Raw genomic sequence first — 26,399 nt, 5'->3', positions numbered from 1 at the left:
AAAACACCGTCTTGTAAAACTGATTTTGAATTGGGAGGCATCCCAACAACAACAAAAAATAAACCAATAAAAAAACCCACCTTTGATCAATATAAAGCTGGACAGCAATTAAGGTAAGCATTGTAAATTGAGTCTAGATATTGGGTTATACACAAGATGTAGTTGTATGTTTGAATATATTTGGTGAAAATGTGCAAACTGATGTGCCCACAGTCCAAAAAAATGCTTTTAAAGTATTTTGTTGGAGGTGAGCCATCCATAATAACATATTATCATCATTACGTGCGCACCATGGCTCCCAAATGTGCTCAAGTTCTACTGAATCTTTGTCATTCAGGCTACAGTGGGTGGTGTGTAGTACATTGCACTGGCACGTTTCATGAATTACGCATGGGTAGATTTTAATCTCGTGGGGGTGGATTGCCAAAAAACTTCCCTGATTGCTGATTTGTTGCCAAAATGAAGGGGAGACAAAAATTAAGTAGCAGGAAAAAGTCAGTACTAATAATATAACTTTAGTCGGTATGCTAATGTATCTAACACTGCATATGAATAGATTTCAATTAGTCGTGAAGCTCAGTTTGTGAGACGCTATTGCATAAATGTGAGATGAGGTGACACAGTCTCCTCCAAATGCAGTTTGACAATCTCATTTCCTCGCATCATAAAGTCTCAGTCATAACACATCCATGCTGTTACTTTTTTAATCATGGCTTTTATAATGATAACTTGCCATTTTTTTTAAAACACCTCATAGCTATTGACTGTTCCTTACACTTTGGCAAAACTGTCTGGCCTAAGAATAAAGAGTTATGTAGTGGCTTTGAGAAACTTTAAATTGCATTTTATGATGACAGAATGATGAAGGATTACCATAATGACACTTACCTCCAAGCAACTGTAATTTTAGTATATAATGAGACTTGGATTTAGTCAAAAAAGCAATATACTCGATGCCACTTTATACTAAATGCTGCAACAAGTAGATTGGATGCACTAAATGCCAGGTCAAAAAATTCAATACACTACTAAGGAAAAGATAAGTCGGTTCTAAATCAGTTTAAAGTTAAAATACCTGAGTGTGACATAGTGTGTTGTCTAAATGTGAGGTGGACAAAAGAGGATAAAGGCATGACAATTATTATTCCGTATATTGAATACAAATATATATATATTCATTTGTTTTTAAATTTTCATCACTATTCAAAAGTGTGGTTAGATCTTAAATTGGAAGAAAGGAACAAGGACCAACATACATTGATAATGATTCTGTTGGTTGATATGACAGTTCATGTAATTCACCAAGCAGCCTACTGTGATCATATCAAACTAGAAGACACTAAATGACAGAAAGTAATAACGGACTAGAACTTTTAATAAAGCTCAAGGCGCATGTTTTGAGTATCAGAAAAATTAATATTGAACCAACTGTAATGGCAGGCCCTTGTTTTTTTTTATCATTTGAAAAGCAATATTTAACAACACAGCTTCGAGCAATGTGTCCCAAATGAAGTTATAAGTAAACTAATTTCCTGTGTTGTTCTTCAGGTATCAATATCAATTTTATGACTTAAAATTGACAATTACTTGTGTGATTTCAAAATTAAAGTGACAGGAAATGCTCTCATACCGAAACAGAGAAAAAAAAGGACACAATATAAGTAGCCATTGATGACTACCCATTGCCGCAAGCCCCTCCCAGCCCAAATGGATTTGACAACTATCGTCATCAATGGCTCTTAATGATTTAATTATGGGTAAAAATATTAAAGACTTTAGAACAGCTGTAAGTTTGCTGAGGTGTTCTGTACCGAGCATCCTTGCAATATCCTTATCCTGGCTGCCTCTGGGCGAAAGGCAAACTACACCCTAGACTGGTGGCAAGTCAGCCATAGGGCACACACAGAGAGAGACAACTATTTACAGTCAGAATCATACCACCGCACAGGAATCGTTCTGTGCTTGCCTGCACCAAAGTCAAGCAAGGGAACCACTACATATCAGGTGGTGTATGTTCGTTTAAAAAAATATATATAATCCTGCCCCCACAATAAGTAATTAATGCTACACTGTGACATATGTGTATATTAATTAAATTATTCATATTTATTTCTCCTCAGGTGCAACCTACGAGTCTGAAAAGTGTGTCATGTGTCCCAAATATACTAATATATTCATAAGGGTGAGGCTGAATTGTGCTTGTTGAAGTAAAAAAAATAAAATAAATAAAAAATCCCACTCAATATGTCCTCGGTTAGCCATGGAAACGTGACTAAGAACGAGCACCTTTCCTGAAGGTGAATTAAAACGAGTTTGGTACTTTTCCATCTGGGCACCTTCACTTAAGTCCCCTCGGGAGGCGAGCATGTATATTCATAAGAGGTGGGCAGAAGAGGAGATAGTTGCATGGTGGGGGGGATTTTTAGAGAGAGAGAGACCCAGCTGGTTGTCGAAAACTTCCCCTTCGTGACCTCAATTCCGTCAGCCCCTGTCCGCATGGGTCTCGGCTACATGCATGTGTCCCCGTGTAAACCAAAGCAGATGGTTGGCACCACGTGGTCCCAGGTGGCCTTAATGTCCAATTATTTAAAGCAGAAAACTTACTTGCGCCTGGTGGAATGTAAAGTACCTCAACGATACTTGCAATCCGGCTGGGAATTAATAACACGCCTTGAGGCAAATATGTTTTTTTCACGTGCCTGTGATCCTAGAGAACATTCTCAGTCATCTAGTTTGATGTTACAAATCCATAGCTAACAGAAAAAGAGAGGTGGGAAAACATTCAAATGTGTCTCATGACCGTGTCATAAAACTGTCAGAAACTTCCATAACCATAATGAACATAAATTAACGGTGATGACAATTAGTGTTCTAACCCTAATTCTAACCCAAATACTTTGGAAGCAATGCTACACGAAAAGTGGTATGATTTAGCAAATGGCATTCATTGATTTTCATATCTTTTTGTTGTTGTGTTATTTCACGTCATTATTAAGATAGTCCTAGAACACTGTCATAAAATAAAGAGCAACCAAAGAGGCTATTTTCAAGAAAACCATACCACAGTCACAGAGTTACTCGATAGTAAGTCAAGTTAACCACACTTTCAATGACACAAGGTCCTTTTCAGTTTTTAAAACAAGATACTAAACAAATCTCGACAGGAAGCTGTGAATCGTAGTCTATGTTGTCATTGCACCTGACACCACGTACGGTTGGCCCAGCATGACTTTCGCCATCTAACCGGACAATAAAGGTCAGAGTAACTAGCGAGAAGGGGTTGTTACTGAGGGCCCGCCAACCCCGACAAAGCCATACGTCTAAATTCCAAAAAGTTGCATAGAAAACGGGATGCGGTAGCATTCAGTCGACAGAACTGTCAACTGATGCATTTATGTGGTTGCTGGTTCTGACAGTTTGAGAGGTCACCTTTGAAAAATTCACCAACTTCAGCAAAGCCCCTCAAGCCAGCACACCGTGCACTCACATTGTATGGTGGAGCACGAGCAAGGCTTTTAATGATGTATATTTAAATGCCAGCCATTCACATTATTGACTAATTAAATGCTACAGACAAGCCCTGACAAAGTCACTTTTACACAAGGCCAGATCAGCATTCCAGCTGCAGCTAAGCCAAGGAAAAAATGTTCTAGATAAAATTACACGTAAATATTTAAAAGGGTATTTTTGTTCCGTTTTTTCCCCAAACGTGTGAATGCATGTTGCTGTAAAATGGGGATGTCACTTAAAAGGCAGGATGACGAAAACTATGCATTTAATTACTGCTTTAAGCTCATGTGGGATGTGAAAAAAACAATCTTCCCCAAAAACATATTGTGAAATCCACTTAAAATGACCTCTCAATTAAATTAAGTCTGCCGGCCATAAGTTTGATATATGCCTTGAACATCGATATCATCTAATGGAGCAATTTAATGGCCCATCATCTAAAAAGCAATAAAGCTCACTTGCATTTTGTGCTTCTTAAACCTCGAGCACAGCATTTACTGTGTATTGCATATGTCTGGCAACTTTTTATTCATGAATAACTAAGAGCCAACAAATATTCAAGAGTATATTGTCTTTTTCATTTTAAAATAATAGGGTCCTTTCATAGTATTTTACATTGGGTCTCTAGGTATGTGTTTATTTTTCATGTGCATTTCTCAAGTGTGCGACTCTTCTCCGTGATTATTGGACACCCAAATTGAGATCCAACTGAATAAATTAAATACCCAAGTGGCTAAGACAGCTTCCACAGCATCTTAAATGAATCCCCTATGCAGCTTCTATTTACTGCCTTGCACAGGAAAATATGAATAAAATAAAAAGCTCACTAAGGAATGAGGCTGGTAAGATTTGTGTAACCCAATTGGGAATATATGTTCAATAGCGATAAAATACAGAGACGGATATAATATCAAAGCGGAATTACTCACAAAAACAATAGATCACAATTTTCAAAGAACAGACAACCTGCTTAATTTGGATTATTTTATCATGTAAAGTTCAAATTCATACCTCGACAATGGACTCCTTCATCGTAGCCATCCTCACAGTCTTTTGCTCCATTGCACAGTTTGTTGAAATGGATACACTTCTTTGTCCCGGTGCATTGTATGTGATTGAGTGGACATCGGATCACAATATCCAGTTTACCTGGAAAAAAAAAGGCATTTGTCATTGTGCTAAACACCTGCATTTTCCTCTTTTGAGATGCCCCTCACATGATAAAAGCCAAAGTAACCTAAACTTATGCAAATACATTTCTCCATCAAAGGTTTTCTCATAATGCTGCGTAGATGCTTTCAGCCACTCATGAAGCTCCTTTGAAAAAAAAGAATTTATATGTACATTTATTTTAAATCTCCCACTGCTGGTTGAGCAAACAGCAGACGGCAGCTGTTTAAAGATTCATAAGGCACACAGGTGACCCTCATGTGGGAGCAAATAAAACACAGCTGACCATCTCCACCTTAACTACGGCAACATTACCGAGGCACCGTTGCGTTCGCATAATAGCAAGTTTTATCACTCGTTTGATGGCATCCGGAATGATCCCGGAAGTTATCCCCCTCGTAAGAAGTCCCATTCCAGCAGCACACATGGACCATCTTGTCAAGCTGATTACTTATTCAAAGCGTCCATTTCTACTTGGGGACAAAACGATTCAATTAATGTGCCCGTTGCAACGCAGGGCTGTCACGCCACATTGATTTACACAAAACCCATACGCTTATATGCCTTCCGTAATGACGCAATAAAGACTTGAGCAAGTTTTTCCTCCCACACATTTCCATGAAAATGTGTAGGGGACCTTGGGCTTTAATGAATATTACTTGCTTCAGTACTACAGATTCCAAGAGTATTTAGCTAATTCGAGAACAGCCCTTGTCTTTGAGAGTTCACATGGGAACCATTCCCTTGAAACCAAGGCGCTTCTCGCAGTGTCAAAATGAGATATGACACCGTTTAGATATAATGTGTGTATTTTATAATTTTTTTCTAAATGATTTATGGATAAAGTGTCACCTTAGAAACTTTTACTTAAATGTTTGCAAGCTAAAGTTTTTCAGCATGCTTTGGAAGACATACTCATATTGAGAATAAATACATTCTAATGTTCCAAAATCCAAACTCTAAAACATGCATGACCATTTCTCGGTAATTGGGATCGTTATAGGCAGTTGTGCAATGCATTAAAGGACTAACATTGGTTTAATTCAAAAATAATAATAAGACAATCTTATCAAATGTTGAGTAAAGAGATTTCTTTCACATTCCTGTTATTTCCATAAGAATTATCAACATGAGACATTTAGATCTTTCGGCAGACATACATTTCCCAATGAAAGGGTTCACACCCACATATTTCCCGCTGCTTTCAATAACAACCCCTGGCTACTCCATAGTGTTATGGTACAACCCCCACACTTCAGTGGATCTTTCCCTTCCTTTTGATGGAAAGCTTGCAATTTGTTCTCATGACATAAATGTGGACATAAAAAAAAGGAATTCCCTTCATAAGGGAGCCCCCAGTGTCCCAGAACATTCAACACCTCGGCGTCCATTTGGCAAATGTGCTATTTAACACACAGCTGTAAAGGTCCCTGACAAGCTAACCATGTTGTCAAGCACTCTCCTCTATTCTCGCCACATGGGTTCTAATCTAATGTGATAAAGGGAGGATGGCAAATGAATATTCAGTGGCTCGGATCTGTCACGCAAAGGTTCACAGATGGTCTCCCAACGGTGGCTCAGAGGTGCTCTCAGCGCTTCCAAACTACGAAAGTGAGATAAATTAAAGCCACATCTATAGTACACTAACATCTATTTGGAAAGATGTGACATGGACCAATGAGGTTTAAAATGCATTCTCAAACTCTCATCCTAATTCAAGCAATCAAGACATTTTCAAACCTATGAAACCAAATCAAACCATTTGGAAATTAATTTAAAAGATTATAGGCAGGCCCTCTTGAGTTGTTTCCATCCGGTATGCCACACCATTCAGTGATCAGCTGCTGGCTTAAACCCGATCAAAAGCACTGACCTTCAATTATAACCTAGATTTCAGTATTTGATCCATGAAATTGCATTTATTTATCCGCAAAGTGTATTCTATTTATTTGCTAGTGATTCATTTGCCTGCAATGCAAAGTTCTAAAATCACGTTTAAGTTTATATTGCCATGTCAATCTCATTTACCCAGGGCCTTTAAAATCAGATGCTGGTTTTGACTGCATTCAGCCTGCATATTTCTTCCAAACGATCACAATCTAAAACTACTTTGAGAGAGATCTGGTTTGATGTCTCATGTTTGTCAAGTTCCTTTTTTTCTTTCTGCTGTCAGATCAGGTTTAAGATCACTGAAGCAGAGTTTTATTGATAATTGCATTCCCAAACATCACAAAGTAATTTAAACAACTCACAGGGATAGTTCAGTAAGGTCATGCCAATTAAACAGCATCAGTGCACATGAATCTTAGACGGTCTGTCTGGCAGAATAAACATAATTAGCCATGTAAGTGCCCTCATCAGTATGCAAAAGATTTAAAATAACTATGTGACAGTCTAAATGTTATCCCAAGACATGTTGGAATGGATCGAAGCGTACTTGTTTACTATTTGTTTCCGCTCATTTGATTTGAATCGAAACATTGAGGCATTAAAATAAAATGAAATAAGTTTTAGTATGGGCCCGTTTAGGTTTTAAATAAATTAATCATACGATAGAGGCAAATACTTCCAATATATGTTTAATCATTACCTTCTCTAACAGGCAAAAACTGTTTCCCTGACAAATAAAACTAGGAAATATATGTGGTCACAAGCAGAGCGGGAAACATTTAAGTTCAACATCAATATTTATTTAAGTCTTTAATAACACTGCGATAAATTTGAGGAAAACGCTCTTGCCTGGTTTAAACGCAACCCATACATTAACGTCTGCCACTGCGGCAAGGACAACTACGGCGTGCTGTAAACGTACTGCAAATATGCTAAATGTGGACAGTAAATACTCTGAAAAAGCAATTGGAGGAGTAACACTATGCGGTGATAAAAGAGGGAAATTGATAAAGGTGCGCCAGACATATGTGATTTGAACATCTAAGAATTGTAATGAAAAGCAGAGAACAATTGCAGCAAATAAAACTCCACTTATTGATTGAAAGTTGTAGTTTTTAGGGGGGGGGGGGGTCTGAACAAACAATTATTAAACCAGTTGGCAGGTCTACCCCAATAATATGGACCACAACCAGACAAAGGGATCGCTTTCTATTATTATGTTGATATAAATATACTATTAAATTGTTACTTTTCTCAGCAAAACTTTGTTAACCCTTAAGTGTCGGCCTCAGATAAGCACTACAAGAAAAGTGAGGCATACAAATGAACTTCATTACCTGCTGTGGAGGTTTATACTGGCCAACTGGAAACCAAACTGACAACTAGAACAGTTGCTACAGTAAGGGGTCTGACATTGATACCATTAAAAGCTCATCGGTGTGGAAGAGTAGTCTTGGTGTGTAAAATAAATGAATATTTGGGTTAATTTGCGTGTGTACGTGTGTTTATTGGACTCGACACATAGTAAACTCACTGGTGTGTCTCAATTCTCGTCACCCTGACAATGACTCCGCTTCATTATCATAAAGGGAGCATTCGATGCACTTATTCTCTCTTTAGATGAGCCAGGATGGAGGATTAGTTATGGATCACTGATGATGGATCAGTGCCAGTGAGCAGATGTTTTAGTTTAAAATTCTTTAGTAATTGGATCTTGGTGGATGTGAACACAGATAATGTCAAGTTAATAGATTATGTTTTTGTTCTATCAAAATGAACCCTGAAGCAAGATCAGAAGGAAATTGCTGGTGTATTAAGAAAAAGAACACTTTGGTACAAAAGAGTATGAGAGTTGTGACTGTGTAAACAAAATATCTGACAAGGAAAAGCACGTTGAAGCACACGTTAATGAGATGGAAAGACTTAGGTGGGAGGTGGTGGAGGACAAGCTAGGGCAGGGGGTCTCTGGAAAACAAAAACAAAAAATCAATAAGGGACGAGCCTCCACTGATCGAACGCGGGTGGGTTAGAGGAAAGGAGCGACACTAAAGGAATACGCAATTTATTTCACACAATACACTCCTAAGAATTTAATTTGTTTTTGAGAAGGAGGCTGATCAAATTTTAATGTTTTTTTCGCCACACCTTTCAGTTTGGTCGATAGGTGAAGTTCATACTAATATTTGTGTATATATATATATTTATTTATTTTTAAATTTTCTATAATGTCATTGTATTTACTGAAAGAGACCTTGGCTTTGAATGACCTACTACATTCAAAGGTTTTGAGAAAAAAGTGGATCCTATTAGAGAAGAATACGCATCATTCCATTCATTTTCATCACCAAATATCCTCCTCAGGGTCCTGGGGTAATGGCGCCTATCGGAGTTGACATTACGCAGAAAGGCAGATAACATACTGGACTAGATGCCAGTCAGACACTGTGCAACCATTCGCACTGTTAACCTTTAATGCAATAGGTTGAAAAAAATTGTAACAACAAAACACGTCACCATTATTCACAAATTTTTTCGTTTTAAGTCTTGCAGGCAAAAAGGGAAATGGCTGGAAACTTCTGTTAAAATGCCAAGAAATAGCAAGGCTCGACTGTTTCAAAAAATAAATATAAAGAAAACAGCCGGTCTTTTTTCATAAGTGAGCATCTATATTGTCATCACCTTCACGATCAATACATTTTATGTAATACTATTGGCCGACGATCAAGACAGCAATCTAGCAACATGTAGTTTTGGATGATAATATAAACACAGATAATATTTGTTCCTCTACATTTGGCACCCGCCACTACCACACACAGACAAAAAATACTGTATACAGAATAACACCGAAGCCAGCTGTTCCTAAGTGTCTATGTTGTTTACCAAGTACAACTGTTAAAAATCCAGATAGCAATTAGGAGGACACGTAAACATTGCACTAATCCAGACCCTTGTAAATAGTCTGGTCTAAAGCTATGGTACAAAACCAAGAAAATATGTCACTTATTTTGTAATGAAGCTCTTGTTTTGACACTTAAGTAGATGCACTTAATCAAGTGTTCCAATGCTGTAATTTGTAACAACATCAGGGAGGCAAAATCCAATGTCACCCCAGCTCTAAATCTGCTGTTTGGGTTGATTATTTTGCTGACATGCTGTCCTTAACACATAGGGAAGCAGCCATTTTCAAAGCAGTTTCTCTTATCTCCAGCTGTTTCATTTTGACTGACTGATCTTTCAAAAAAAAACACCTAGTATTCTATTCTGTAACAAAAAAGAACTGAAATGTTTTCCACCAGATAAAAAAAAACCCACAAATGATGAACGCTCTCTTGCAAATAACTTGGTTTCACATACATAAAATAAATTATTTTATCAATTTTCTGAACTGCTTATCCTCACTTGGGTTCATGGGGGGTGATGGAGCCTATCCCAGCTATCTATGATCACCAGGCAGGGGGACACCCTGAATTAAAGCATCCAGGTCAGTGATAATGAAGAACGATCATGATTTAAGATGCAATATTGAGTAGAAAATGAGTCACTCAAGTTTAACTTGCAGGATGGATTTAGTGGAAACACTACACACCTCCTAGTACTACATTCAATTCATCCGTGGATAACAGTGTGAGGGCATATGTGTTGCCAAGTAACCAAATCCACTCAATTAGAATTAAAAAACATGAACTCTATCACACTAAATGCACATCAGAGAAATCTTGGCATGGCCACTCACAGCAATATTTTGCCAGCATAAACACATGCACAAAATATTTGTCTGTTGCCTGCTTGCTGAACTCAACAATAACTTAGTTGCAGTAAAGTTTCATGTAATACAAATAAACTAAAAGAGGGACCTGACATGCTATGAAGACTTGAATTGAATATTTTAATAATTGTGTGATGTCCTGACAACCTTTGAGATTCCCTTACCAGGATCATGATTTGATTAATAAAACATGGTTTTACCAAAGCACAAACATGCACGTTTAATGAATTTCGGTAAACATTAATAGTGCCTCCCGTACTCAATGAATAATTTGTACAAAATGCATGAGACACATCAGCATCTAACCTTGACACGCTTGCGGTGATGACATATTTGTAGGATTTCTCGAGTAAACAGAAGGCTTGTACCTCAGCGGAAAAGTAATGTTACATTATGCAAAAGGCCTTGCCCTTCAGCTTAATAACAAGGTTTGACGCTACATTATTGTCTGAAGCGCCATCCAACTAATGCCAATTCCCATGCCCCCTATTAGATCTCCCCCAAAATGTTCACCATGATTTTACCTAGTCTGCTTGAAATACATTTTTAAAATTGCTGATAACAGCGAGGAATACGTATTTATTTTCTATAAAGTCAAAATTACAAACCAGCCATTTTAATGTGAAAATTATACGTTCTTTTTGAGGGATGGATTTCACATTGCACATTTTTATGCTAAAAATGATACCTTACCTTGCTATGTATCTCTGTTTAACAAAGAGACTTCAAGGAAATTAACCATTGGCAAATTAAATCTAAAAGTGAGGCAGCTCATTATAATAAGGCATCTTATTTAACTACTCTCACAATGCCATTATTTGGTATTGATGTTACTCATTCGTAACAACAATGTCCACGAAAAAACATATTTCAAGCAGCAGAGTCAAGAGTTACTCTCCCCCAAACCAGGGTTGTTCTCAATGTATTTAGGCTAACGAGTTCTGGAGGGGTTCAGATAGTGTAAACATTTTAAAATGAGATTTGACGCCTGAGTCTCCTCTGATGCCAAAAATGAAGATCTTAGTGATGGATTTTAAAGTCTTATTTGAAGAGAACCAAATGTATTGCTCAGATAATATGGGGGAGCGAGCAACTACTCATTTTATTTAGCTTTAACTTGGACACATCTGCCCACCCTAACTTAGAATAGGCCAGCATCGATTGTTATTGAATCACCGGAACACACAGGAAAGCAGAGATGAAAGTAGATTTGCAACACTGAGCATCTGGCAGACGCAAATCCCACCCATGCCAAATTTTGCATGTTGAAATTTTTATCCAGTCAAGCCCAAGAGTCTTTAAACATCATGCCTGTTAAGTCCATTGTAAGAAACCAGATGACTGCATTCTCCTTTTCACAATAACGATTGGAACTAGGTGAGATGCAGCTTTGAAACTAAGCTTCGGTCCTGATTTTATGTCAGTGACTGACCTCTTTATTGTCTTTACCTCCGCATTCACAATTTATAGGATTTAGTGGTCGAGACGTCCAGAAGATTGACAAAAAGCTCCAAACAGCAGCATTTCTGATTTGAGCCCTAAAGTCTATAAAATGCTTTACCGGAGGATTTATAAAGGATTAACTTTTAAGACACTGTGTGCTAACGTGCAGAATAAATACAAAGAAGTTGACAGACACAGAGTATTTCATAAAAATTTCTATAAAAATCCTATTATCAGAATTTGATCTGGCTAGCCTTCATAGCACAGACGACAAATAGCAGTTGTATATCTTGGCAACATGCCTTGACATTTTGAATTCCTTGTTGACGCATTCGCTTCAACACACTGGACACTCAGCTGCCCCCACAAAACAGCTGAGGTCTGACACTGCACAGATAGTGATGTCTTACACTACACAATTGGAGAACTACCATTTTAGTCAGGTTTTTTAGTCGTTGTAACTCTCTGTGGCTTTTTTTTTTCATTCCCTTGAATAACTGTCAGTGGCCATCCTGTCCCAGGAGACTTGTGGCTTTAGGGCTAAACTGGTTTTGCCTCCTGTTTGGAATACCTTCTCTTCACCTTACATGTCCTGAAGATATAGCGGTTATGTTTCTTTCTGACCGAAGGCAGTGAGCATGAGTTTAACCAAAAAGAAAACTCAACAGCTCTTGCCTGCTTACAGAAAGTCTTATTTCTCAGAACTAAATTATTCACATTAAAATCAAAGCACGGTGGTATTCAACGCATGACATTCAGATGGATGTGTTGCTCCTAGTTAAAGCCTACACAGCTTCACATCTCGTATCATGAAAATGCTCTTTATACTCATTGTCCCATGGTACTCTAGTCAATCTTTGAAGAAAGTAGAATATATTCCGGTCCTGCCTTCTGTTTGCTGGGTAAAGCTGATCTAATTCCCCTTCCTATCGATACATAATCCATGTTAATGAGCCGTGCACTGTTTTTGAATGAACATGCAAGGTGTTCTTAAAACAATCTGCAATAATCAATGTGAGGATTAATGACTTAGCCCTAAGCAACCCCACATAGTTTGCATTCAATTTATTGTATCAAAACAATTTGATAACAATATTGGTCTAGATTATAATCACAAAATCAGTCGGGTTGGTTTGTCAGTGCGGGAAAATTATTGTATTAGAGCTATAAACAGTCAAGAGACATTTGAATATGATTATAAGTTTTTGAGGGTTTGTTTGTAGTGCCGCTTGTCCTAAATCAAAACATTTTTTCACTTATTAAATATTTCTATGCATATAAATTTACTGACACTTCTGCGAAATGATATATTATAGTCCAGCCACAACACACGGTTACCACAACCCTTGTTAAATGCTATATTAAATCCTAAAATGACCACTGACAAAAGCTATTGACGATACCATCAGCCCCGCCAAATCTTATACAGTACGGATGAGAAAATTCCGAGCAATAAAGTATATAATCTACTCAACATTCGGGGGAAAATATGGATTATTTTTTATAGATTAGACAGCTGCTATGCCCTTTTCCTTGGTCCAAGTATTTAGGGTAATGTTACATTATCCCAGCAGCCACCGAGGCATAAACAGCCGCAACAAGCCTCCCCAATTGCTGTAATCCATTCGCGAATGTCCAAGTAGCTGTGAACATGATAACAGCTGCTGACTCTAATTATATAATGTTGACAAAAACAGAGGGGGTTCACTTGTTTTCCACAGAACACATTTTTACCAATGTTTTCTTGATTGTACGACTTACCCTCTAAATGGAATTTATAGTTGCTCTGCGGTAGCATATACAAATATACAGCAAAAACTTTTAATTACCTTGAAAGAATCTCATTAAAAACTAATGCTAGACTTTGATAAATACAATTTTGGAAATGCTATATATCCAACTCCAAATGCAATAGTCCAGAAAGTCTTAGATCATTTTTTTTACATACTTTAATAACCATTAAAGTATGTGAAAAATGATCTAAGACTTTCTGGACTATTGCATTTGGAGTTGGAGTTATAGCATTTCCAAAATTGCAATGAAATAAACATCATTGAAATGGCATTAATTAAAATATATTTGAAAGCCAAACATTTGTTAAGTGTGTAGTACAGGTCTTTAGTGAGTATTTTAGTACCACAGCATAAGTGTCTGGCTGGCAAGGTTTCTCAATTTCGATCACATTAATGGATTAGGAGAGAACGGTGTTGCCGCAGTAAAAACTTATCATATGCTTCTCTTGGCAAAAAGGAAATAAGAGGCTTACGCTTGGTTTATGGAGCCAATTCAGGGGAGAGCTGGAGCAAGAACATGAGCATACGATAGAAACCCGCACGTCGATTGTAGTCAAGAGGCAGTATTTCATTCCTTTGTAAAGACACGGCAGTAATAAAAGGTGCCAATTCGAGGATTTGTTTGAGGGTAGGAGCTGTGCACAAAAAAATGAAATGAAGAAATAAATATTATAATCTCAAATGCTTGCAAATGAGAAAAATATGCATTAAATGACTTAAATCGATTATTTTTGGGACTTTGGCAGAAATGTTTTTGGCATCAAAGTCAGCTTGTTGGACACTAACTTTGACATCTAAAAAACGTGTCAGTTTCTACTGTAGTACACTTGACACCTGTCTCAGTTGGCTACCCCAAAACACCTGATATTTTAGGCTTTTTCTTAGTATTAGCCCCCATAGTCTTGATGTTGTCTTAGAGTCATCGTTTTCTGGTTTCGGCTTGTTCCGATCTTGTTTATGGTCTTAAATACAACATCACTTTGGGCAGTGAATCAATCACGACTCAATTAAACCCGACTGCCACAAATGTCCATTTGCAATGGAGTCCCTGACTGGAGAAGTGTTTCTTTGCAGACTCTAAATCATTTGTGTCTGTGATTGAAATGTGTTTGTCTATACTTGTCCTGTGATTTGGTAGCAGCCAATTTAAATTCAGCAGGGATGTGCAACCATAAAGAGCAAAAAGCACTTTAAAACGTAAATGAAAAAACACTGAACGGTGTTGTTTTGCATTGAAGAGTCACAGATTGAAACCTGGCAGTGAATTCCACAAAAAAAAGGATGAATGCTAAGCAAAACGAAACAATAGAGCCTCTCAAGGATTTTTTGTCCTTTTGTCTCACGTGGCTCATTAATACAAGACATGCGCTGCTCGTATGAAAGGTGCATAACAGTCTTTCTATTACATTCCTGGTGTCACATTAGACTGACAATTCCTTGCGGAGCCATCAATACACTTTTTTGTTAAAAGTACTTTGTCAATTTTCTACCATCGCTTTCTAGCAGGCAAAGAAAATCTACAACGAGACTCTGGCAACTTAGCTAGATTGTGAAAGACCTTGCTTATATTTCCCTGACATTTAGCCGATATCATGTTACTAACTAGTGTTGAGGTCAGATATACTTAACTTCTCTCCGTGCATATTAAATGTGCCTTATGGAAGAGGGCAGGTTTGAAAGTAGGGATAGAATGATTGGCTTACAAGTCACGTCAATTTCGTCCGAGCCATCAGGGCAGTCGGGCTCGCCATCACAAAGCCAGGCCTCGGGGATGCAGTGTTGCTGATCGTGACAGTGAAATTCCCCAACATCACACAAGATGGCCTCTGGATGGATAAAGGAAAGGGAGGTGGAGAGGGACACAAAAACAATGAAGGATGAGATGAAAACAGCAAATGTGGGTCGTTATAAAAGCGCAACATGATCTCATGAGAATGATTGTGAGTGGACCTGCCCTTTAACAGCACCAATTAAGGTTATTATTTTATACCCTGCTGCTTGATTATGTGAATGGAATGTAAATCACGAGGCAGTCTGATCATCCGAGACCTGGAAAATGAGAGCATTGTTTTGGAGGTTTTTTTTTTTTTTTTGGCACTGATTAAAATTCTTTTTAAAGAGACACAAAGTGGTCCAGGAAGTATGTTTGACAGCTACTCTAACAAAGACACAATGTCCTTGCCTTTATAAAACTATTACAAGGCAGTTCGGCGAAATTGCCTTTATCTCTCGACTCTTGTACTTTAGTGTGATGGAGGGAGTTCAGTGGAAGCTCAGCTGACTTAAGAGTCGTAGGCGCCTTTCATTACGGCAAGTATCCATCAAAGTGTTGACATGGTCGCTGCCGGTAGCTGTCATAGATTCAGTTTGATCATCTACCAGTGTGACATGAACTTCTCAGGAAATAGTGGCACATTTCATCCCTAAAAATTATACAAGGTTTTGCTGTACAAAAACGTAATGATGCCATATTGCGACCTCCAGATATTTTGCTGAGAGCATCACTAAAATGCTAATTTATTTTTACGTTTGAGCTCACCAATAAGCTCAAAATCCCTAGCCTTGTTTTTTTATTCTATTCCCAATTCCCAATGCATGTGGAAAATTTAGTTTGCAGCATTTGAATAGTGCGAGTGATAATTCAACGTGCTAGCGCTCAGTAGCCAGAAGGAGCAAATTCACTACCTAGGGACAGATCTGAAAAGGTCAAACAGCTAATTCATTCCATCTCTAACTTTTTTCCCACTGATGCAATACAGATTAAATTTGCCATTGAGCGGCTGTTCTCTTGTCAGTTCACATATGATATGAAGTCATTTTTAATTCACTTAACTCGTGTGAATTTTGTAAACAAATTGTCAATTGTCAAAAATGGCAGTACAAAATACCTATATTTTGTGTCATTAAACGCATTAAATGTCTAACAGATTATTTTAAATGTAATCAGTTTATATATTTATTATCATATATCAAATAACTAGTCAAAGATTCCTAGAGTATTTACAAAGAAAACTTTTTTCCTTTTTATTTGTCTAAAATTGCCCATCACAGTTGAATAGACAAGATTATAATTTATCAAAAAGCCTGAATTTCTGACAATATAAAAACACTTTTAAGTGCATATGAGAGTGTTGGTGCTACAATAAAATAAGGCATCATCAAACAGTACTAAATTGCTTTCTTAAGCATCACTCTGTCACCATGTGACAAAAAAGAAATGCACTTAGAGCTACACAATGCTGGGACATAGATTGCAGTCATTTTAACTGTAATTTGGTGTCAAAAGCATGTTAACAACTCTTGATTGTGTCACTTCCAAACAACGAACATCTGCAAAGCCTAATGAATGCACTCTGCTGCTTCCATTATTTAGTTTTGCTCATGAAGATAACATCAAGCCATATGCCGGGTTTGTTATTATCAGAAACACTTTCCAAAGCTCTTCCAAAGTATGTCCACCACACGTTTGAGACAGTGTTACCATGAAAACAGGCTTTGTGGCATGATGGGCATTTCCTCATTGGGAGATGGACATATTGAGAAAGACCTCAAAGACGTGTTTTACTTTTACATTTTCTACTATCTTTCAAGCCACTTCACATTGAGTGCAACAGGGCCAAATGAATGTATACCAAATGCCCTTTTATTCCATTTCAGCTTTTTTTTTTCCTCCAGATAGATCATTTTAGATAACTGTTTTAGAAAAACGTGAGGGAGGTCTTTTACTGTGCATTGTTCTAATCAAAGAATTAAAATGAATACATGAGGGCACATTATTTACCGTAGATTCACCGAAAAAAATAATATGTGCGGATGAGGAGAATGCTCAAACAAACAAAAGAGCATAGAGTGAAAGACAACCAAAAAAACACAACAAAATAAAATCCAAAGGGGTTCCATTTCTATAAGAGTGGAAACACTGTGGCAATGAGCCTGGCACATTATCATGAGCTTGGTTCCTGTAACCCAGCAGCCACAACTGGCACGGCATCCAGGCTCATTAAAGTCGCAGGGCTTTTGAAGTGTGCCGGATATTCGGAGCAACAAAGACTTTATTTTGAGGCGGGCAAACAGAAAAGGTTTCCGTACCCTCGAAAGCTTTACTAGCCAGCAGTCCCAGCAGCTGTATACATTTCTTTATTTCCTTTTGTTTTGATTTATTCGAGAAAAGGCAGAGTGACAAACCAAAGTCTCGAATACTGCGGCACTTGACTCTAAAACTAAAATTAATCATTGCTAAAGCATATTTGCAAGATGTCAAAAAAAAACAACAATGAGCAACCTGAGATCAAGTAACTAAAGGAAAATAATCATGGTGAACATTGACTTTTGAGAAAGCTCTATAAGTCAATACTCAATATAAAATAAGCAATAAGGCCCAGTACATTTGTGCAATCAGTCTCAGTAATAGTTTCCAAATCGTTAATCAAATGTGATTGCATCTCAGCGTTTGCCGTGTGAATAACAAATCTTTATTAAGAGCATATAATTCTGCAAGTGACACTCCATGAGGTATTTAGCTTAAATGCCATTCGAGTCAAGTTTGATGGGAATATTATGACTCGAGAATGGATTCCCGCCGTGTACTAATGTACAATCTCGTTTGGCTTGTGTCACAGAAAATATTGATCAGTGAACTTGGAGAAAGTTTTTGGTTTAAAGAAGACACAAAATTACACAAGAAAAACATCTCCTTCTAAACTCCACCCAATGGAAAACAATTCAAAATTCTTGTCATGAAACAAGGCAGAAATCAATAGGTAGAACTTTGATGAGGGCACGTGAAATTATTGACTTTAATTAGAAACTGGCTAGGGATGAAATGGTTTACTGATAAACCAGATTGACATTTCAAAGGGTGGCCAAATGTCATTTCTATTGACCATCACTGTCATAGTCATTTCCAATATATTTTTTGATTTCGTTTACCGTTTTCTGATGTGAAAAATACTGAATTGGATTATTAACGTGAATATAAGAGATCATTCATCTTGGTCCCACTTTGTCAAATTATAGAAAAAAAATGAGCCTTTGAAAAAGGTCGCGATGACTTTTTGTGTTTGTGGTTATTGTGTATAATACACTTTTTTGCAAGGACAAGAAAGTGCAAGATTTCACATGATGGACTGCAAAGGAAAATGCATGTTCTATACTATTTATCTTTAAAAAAATGATCAATATAATATGATTTTCACTTCTTTAATTAACAAATGTATCCAAGGCTCCCTTCCATAAACACACTCCCAGGCAACATCCCAACTTAACTTGTACTTTTTTTTCAGATTGTCAACATGTTCACAGCATGACAAAGCTTGTCGTGACTGATGCAAGTTGCCAGCCTGTCAGCTCCGACTTCCTCTCCGCAAACCTGACAGCAAGGATCTGAACGCTAATCGTTAAAAGAACATTATCATCATCAAGCTTTTCAACGGATTTGACTAAAAATAGGACTAATTTAAAGTATCCTAAGCTGTCAGTACCAACGGATACTCAAATGTGTTGAATATTCGTGTCGATGCACTCCTTGGTATTAATGACGGTGTACTGATATACCTCTTTTTAATTTAGAGTGTTGTGACACCTGACCTAAAAATCCTGGGAAACGTTGTATATATGAAGGTACAGGTGTATGTTTTTTCCAATTCTCAGTATGAATGTAATGTGTGTATTGAAGAAGATGAACCTTTAAAAAATGAAATTGTACAAGCACAAGTCTGAATATGAATATATATGAAATAATACCAAACACAATATAATCTATTAAATCTAATGAGTATTATTTCCACTTCCAAAAAGTCTTCTCCTGAATTGAGAAGACGACTTGTGTAAGTAACCGATGCTACATTCATTATACTGCAAATCGCAATGTCCAGAAAATCAAAAGCCACCCACTCCTATAAATGAGTTTGTCACAGTGTGCTTCAGAGTTGTAAATCATGCTCATGGTGTATTTCGACACACTGTAAATTGCATATCATCATACAGTGTAACGCCAATGTAAATAAAATAAGGAAGAACATGCCACTGTACAATGGCTGCTTACTGACATTACCCATAAACAAGGGAGAAAAAAAAGTGTCACATCTGATTGTGTGTGCTCAAGAATAGTGAGAATGTGTGGAAATAAAGGTACTCCTGTTGGTCATTCTACAGACATATTTATGGTGCTACATAAAGAGAAGCATCCCTGCACTGTTGCCACAAAAACTGCAATCCCAACGCACAACAGTTCTCATTCACCTTAGATTATGCAGTTTAATCTGTAGGTCTGGGCTCAGGAACTGACATGGCCCAGCGAGAACCAGCTCGCGTCGGACAACCCTACTGGCAACCTTGACAGGCACTTTACCCGTTGGTGATGCCAGAAACCCTGTCCGCTTAAGCAGCTATTACTCCACCTGATTGGTAATCACGACATGGAGTAGAGAATAAATCCTTCGGACTGCTGTTGGTTAAGATAGAGGAACACAGTTATTAAGTGACCTTGGACAGGGCAGAGGGAAAAGGGGGCCCACCTGATTTGAGGATGAAGGCGTTATCATCAACGGTATAATGACACATTGTCATGCAAATTCAAGCGTAGTAACTACAATGATATCTGGGAAGAGCTCATTGTACAAAGGGCAATTGTGCGGGTATATAAGGCTCATACCACGTCCATAATGTATCGTGTTAGCAAGACATATTTGTCTAAATTTGAACAGATAAATAATGCAAACTTAAAAATTGTCTAGTGTCACAATGAGTCAGTCATTCTCACATATTTTATTGGCTCCGGGGGAATCAGCTAAATGGTTCCCATGTGTAATTTCCAAAAATAACTTATGCCAAAACAAATGATGGGAAACACCAGAGTGAAAAGAGATAGCAAATTTCAGCAAAACTATTGTTTTTTTAGCTCGGTTGAAACGTGAATTAATTAATTAGATTGAGTGGTCCTTTGCCAAAATGAAGTGTGTAAATTGACTGACACCTGTTCAGAGTATTACCCAACTAAACTGCATTGCAATGGCTTGATTGAGAAGAAAAGCAAAATGTTATTTCTGAAAAAAAGGTCAGCAAATGGCTCCTTGGCTCAAATGCCTATCCATAATCAGGCATGTCCTGTTGCTAATGTGACATTTCTGCTGCATTGCCTGTCACCCCAATATTGATGTACGTGATTAAGATGGACTTGCCCTTTTTCGAAGTTTCCGTTTTGGAAACTTGGTTAATTCTGCTAAGATAAGTGTGTATGTGTGTGACAGTGTTTCTCAATCTCCATCCTATTTATACACATACTGCTGCCATATGTATGCATAAGGTAGGTGTAATAATAACACTTCCTTGAGGTTATCTTAATAGAATTAAAATACATTGCTGATCACCATTGTTGTTATATTTGCTTTAAAAACTCATATCTGCCAACTTAAAAAAAACAACCTATTTTGTTCCAACAATGGAAGAAAAGCCTTCAACCTGAAATTAATAATTGAGTGCCGTTGATGACATTTATCACAATCTCCGTTTTTCTTTTTCTTTCTTGAAGCTATTATCACGCTGGGAACTATGACCACCATATAGCAGCAATGTATCAAGTTTGAAAGAGATCCATTTTTTATTTGGTAGCCGCACAATATTCTGTGGGCCCCCGAAATAACTGTCAAAATGGTCTACATGAGATGTCACCCCACAGTAGAGTTTGCCTTTTCTAAAACAGGCTGACATGAAAAGACTTAGTGTTACTTGCCTGCATCTATAATTTTTAGGAGGGAGTATTTTTAAGTGTTCTGTTATTTCCATATTTTTATTTCTCACCAGAATGTGTTTTTAACATCATATACAAAGCTCTTTTTTTCCACAATGCTTGAAGGTTAGACAGATATCAGAGATTATGGATTAGACTGCCAATCAACATCTCTGCCACTGAGGTTAATGGCGTGACAGGTATCGATCAATCCCACCTGGAAAGCTGTGGACACACAGATATGCTCTTTTGAGCAATCTACTTTCACAAACATCTCCCCATTTAGCTTCATGCATTTCATCTGACTGTATTAGTCTCATGGCCTGAACCTCTAGTCGTTTGATGGGAAAAATGTTAATCCGACTTTTATGATGGCTAAAGGGGAGACTACTTTTTTTACTGTTTTTTGCATCCAGAGTGGGATTATCAATTTTTATTTTGTGTCTGGTTGGTGGGGAAGGATTATGCAGGCATAATATATTCCTCCTACAACCAGACAACACGGCCTCTCTTGCCAAGCCAATAAAAACATTGAAAGTTATAAAATAAACTGCAACTTGAGAAAATGGCTTACATATCCTTCTGTACCCCAGAATCTTGGAAAATTATCATCAGACATACCTTGGAGATACAGTAACTTCTGCGTGGAGTAAAAAAAAAAAAAATTGGAAAAAAGAAAATCTGCTTTTGTAAGGTGATTTTAGTTGGTGCATGCAATATACACAAATCTAATGATTAATTTAAACAAATGTTTTAAAAATTGAATATTATAAATCAATATTAATGTTGGCTATTTGTTTTATCTATTCTTTGGTAGAAATCATATTAAATTATTTATGCTGTGCCAAAGCATTTCCATTTCCTGCAAGAGACCAAAAATGTGAATAAATAGTTCATGTTCAAACACAGAACTCTTGTTGTTTGGATTCTGTGCGCCAAACTATGTCATTTATTCTAAGCCAGATGTGAACACAACATCCAGTACACAAATCAAATATTTTGTGTCCTTGCGTGTAATTATTATTACAGCATATGGAAACGTAGACACACGGGCACTGAGTAAATACATTGAATAATTCCAATAGCTGCGTTTTACAAAACAGGACACAAAACTTCAATATTAAAATGCAAATGTGCATGTACATGGGTGCATAGTGTATATATTCATTAACCACCCCAGGTCCCAAAGCTAATGAACGAAAGGAAATGAAATGCAAAACATATTTCTTGTTGAACAAAGACAAAACAGCCAGTTTTGGACTACTAATTCATTCAATATCTAATACGCTTATCCTCACATGGGGTGCTGGAGCCAATCCCTGCCTATCTACTCTCGGAAGTAGGTAGAGGATAGCTGAATTGGTTACAGCCTTAAGTTACACTTAGGGCTAATTTAGAGTGTTCAACCAGCCTATCATGCCTGCCATAGTGGTGTCGCGGGAAACCGGAATACCCTGAGAAAACCCATGCAAGCATGGGAGAACATGACAACTCCACACGAGATATCAGAGCTGTGAGGCAAACAGGCAAATCTCCCTGCACCAAGCTACTTCCATATGGACTGAGTCATGTAAGAATAAAAGTAGATTTTTATAAATCCAAGGCTTTCTAACAAAGAATTTGGAGGTGAAAAAAAACGGCCTCCATTTGGGCTGAACGAATCCTTTGTAATATTTTTAAAAATGAAAATAGGCACTATTCAGTTTTGGATTGAATAAATAAAAGCAATGCATATGAAGGACACAAACAAATCAGCCGCTACGTGGCATGGTTTATGCCAAATGCCAATATGCAAATGCACAACTGCAGCAGAAACCATATTAAATAGAATGTGTTTGGGAAACTTTTCAGGTTTGTGATGCCTTGCACACAATGTGTGTGATATGTTTACCAATGCAACACACCACCTACACTTGTTTTTAGACTCCTTTTGAAGAATACCTCTCGGATGTTTTGGAAACATCATTATGCTTTAGAAGTCATCTCAAAAAGTAGGCATCAGACTTCAATAAAGTCTTACAACTACGTTATCGAGTCATAAACTCCATTTTCTAGAAGAGTTGATGGGAATTAACGGATGAAGAAATAACTGAGGGCAATTGAAACATCACAGAAGAGACTCAAGAAACATCAATCATTCCTCGACACATTGCAGAACTGTAAACCTTTATGAGTCGGATCTATTAGAGACGTCGATGGGGTTGGCCTCTTCGGGGCATGAAAGTGAGTCAACATGGGGAGGATCCGATCTTGGTTATTGGCTGATTAAAATCAATTTGCTGTGGCTGACACGGAAGGTGGTGGGATAAAATGACAAACGGGCGATTGGGAACTGTCTGGGGCTCTCGCACGATCGAAGTGCCAGGCATCACCCTCATCATTTAGAACATCTGGCATTTTAGGGCAGAAAAAAAAATCTAAAAGGTTATCAGATGTGTAGAACAGATGAGTCGGATTAAGATTTAAATTGAATTGAATTGCTAATGGCAAGGACAAATTAAACCATCTGTTTGGTACACAGTGGTACCCAGAGGTACAAGTTAAATGTATTCAGTCATATCTCAAATCAATATTTTCAGAGCCTTCCTATTTGGAGAATATATTTTTTTTTAAAAATGATACTTAAGATTCATCAGTCTTGCGCCAGGAATAGTTATTCCACACAAAAAATAAAGAATACATTTATTACTGTGACTACCGTAAGGCAAAATTCCTACTAACAGCCCATTCATGTAGATTTCAGCTCAAACACATTTGGGCCAATTTCTAGGCCAAAATGTTTGAACTGACAGGTCCATTCTTTAATGAAGTCTAAAGCATATTCCATTTAAACCCTGACTGTACAGTCACTGTGGATTCAGTATTTGGTTTATATCTAAACTACATACAAAAAGGCTTGTGATGAATTTGAAGAAGAGAAAAGAAATCACATACTGTATAGGTCACAAGGGGCAGAACTATTCAGTAGGAGGCTCGACAAGTATTGAAACCAATCAATATTCACGCACTCCTTCCTCCCTGTCCTTCTGGTTGTTTATACCTGATGTCCATTGGTTTCAAAATAAAACTGAGTTCAGTTGATGTCTATTAAAGCAGTTATTTCTATTGACTCGCCAACGTAATTGGGTGTAAAAACACAGATTACTGCAACCAATCACAGCAAACAAAATGGAACTTGCACCATCATTAGGCACTTGACCTTTTGTGCAGTTAATTAATGAGCTTGACAACCACTTTGGCTTAAAAAACAAAAGCACTTTTGTGCTGTAGTAACATGGAGAAAGTGGTCCTAAAAACCATTAAGGGGCTCTTTAAAAAAAAATAAAAATATATACTCATCACCAAAACAGGAACTCAATATTTAAGAATTGTTTTGCTAATTTCTGAGCCCACTCAGATTGCCTTGTCAAGGCCCAAGGTACTTATTAGCACTTACTCGAACCGTTGCATGCACTAATGAAAGCACGTCGGTTGGAATTAGTCAAAACAAAGCACTTAGTGCATGTATTGAAAGTAAAAGTCGACGGGATCTAATGGGTGGCTTCAGCGAGGTCACTTCTTGCGGTAGATGAAAATGGGAGTAATCACAGGACAGATAAAGCAAAGCTTTGTGGGAGCAGCAGTCTGTTAAAACCTCACAAATATACTGACTGGAGGCAGGAATCATCTATCAATGCCACATGCCACATTTCTACTGAAAATCACCTGTCGATAACGTTCACAGAACTACAAAAAGGAGTATACAAAATTGTTTGAAAATATAATAAAAATGAACCCACTGGATGTCATTGACATTGACAGAACATTAATCCCTACTGAAAAAGGATATCTGGCAGTAAATCATCCACCAACTAAACCCACTTTAAAAAAAAAAAAAAACGTGTGGTGAAATAAATGCATGTATGATGACCGATCCCCTAAATATTACACGCAGTGTCTCCCAGGCAACAGCTCTGAGGCCAAGTCATCTGCACTGAATGTTTACACTTCAAGTTTCTTGAATTTAATAACGCTTTTGGCTTCATTATTCATACCAATTAATGTGATTCATTCGCCTAATGAGTACATATATCTATTTAGATCTTGTCTGCCTGTTGCCAGGTTTAAAAAAAACAACATGAAAATTCAAATATGATTATGTCATTCCAGAATAAGCAATTAATACGGAAATCAGTTATATTGCATGTTTTTACAACCTGTTCTTAATCAACAACACTGGCCTACATGTGATCCCATGTCGGCTTTAAAAATAAAGATGTATTTTCTTGCCTTCTCTTTTGTTTAGTGAGAAAGACTGCAATACATTCATCATTTAAAGCAGATGTCAGCTACACTTTCATCAGTATCTCACTTTGAAGTTATAATATGTTGGAAGTGGAGACATTAGTATTTTAGTAAGTTTAAAAAAATGGCAGCAATAGAGCATTTGTCTCATCACAAGAAAGAGGGTGAAAATTGCACTTTAACTGAACAAATTCCTTTTGAAAGTAGTTTGTCGGTTCTGTTTGTTATTAAGCAGAAGCAGTTGAACGAACAAACTTACTGATCCTCAATTCACTTTTTTTTTTGCGCTCAGCAATAACATTTATTCATTCTGATTGAAAGCTTATAATTATCCCCCCAAAAATCGACAAAACATAGCAAACTACACGCTTAATGGTTGTGTTTGTCAGTAACACTCATGATAAAGCTTGGAACATAATGGCATAATTTCACACCTCAGCATGGGTGGTATTTTGACGCCTGCTAAGAAATTGACTCCTTTTCACACCATGAGATGATCGCTGCGTAAAATCTGTCGAAACATCCAATAACCGCGCCTTTGCTGACCAACAATTATCACTTTATATTAACAAGAGTTTGCTCGTTGATGGAAAGAAAGTTTGCCAATGAGGGTGATCAATAATATTAGCATTACATTACTGAATGAGTAATGGCACAATATTGACTATTTGAATTTGCCTGAGTCCAGTGGAGTGCTGTTGGATTTAGGGAGGGATACTAAACAGGATTCTTCTGACCAAGTACGAAAGTTGTTTTTCAATTGAGTAGATCAACTTGTCAGACAGTTTTCAGCTCCAGACCAGATATTATATTG

The 26,399-nt window shown here is 37.4% G+C and overlaps 1 protein-coding gene across 1 annotated transcript in view; it reads right to left on the bottom strand.

Moving 5' to 3' along the window:
- The window catches only part of lrp1bb (low density lipoprotein receptor-related protein 1Bb), a 142,231-nt gene that overhangs the window by 91,453 nt on the left and 24,379 nt on the right, over positions 1 to 26,399 (bottom strand). The window contains exons 2-3 of the mRNA XM_077728593.1: positions 15,279 to 15,401; positions 4,522 to 4,659 (exon numbers count right to left, since the gene is read on the bottom strand). Of these exons, the coding sequence (XP_077584719.1) occupies positions 4,522 to 4,659; positions 15,279 to 15,401 (261 nt within the window). The remainder of the gene's footprint in view (positions 1 to 4,521; positions 4,660 to 15,278; positions 15,402 to 26,399) is intronic.

This window comes from Stigmatopora nigra, chromosome 11 (assembly GCF_051989575.1).
Source record: "Stigmatopora nigra isolate UIUO_SnigA chromosome 11, RoL_Snig_1.1, whole genome shotgun sequence".
Taxonomy (NCBI): Eukaryota; Metazoa; Chordata; class Actinopteri; order Syngnathiformes; family Syngnathidae; genus Stigmatopora; species Stigmatopora nigra.
This window is presented reverse-complemented; position numbering and strand designations above follow the sequence as displayed.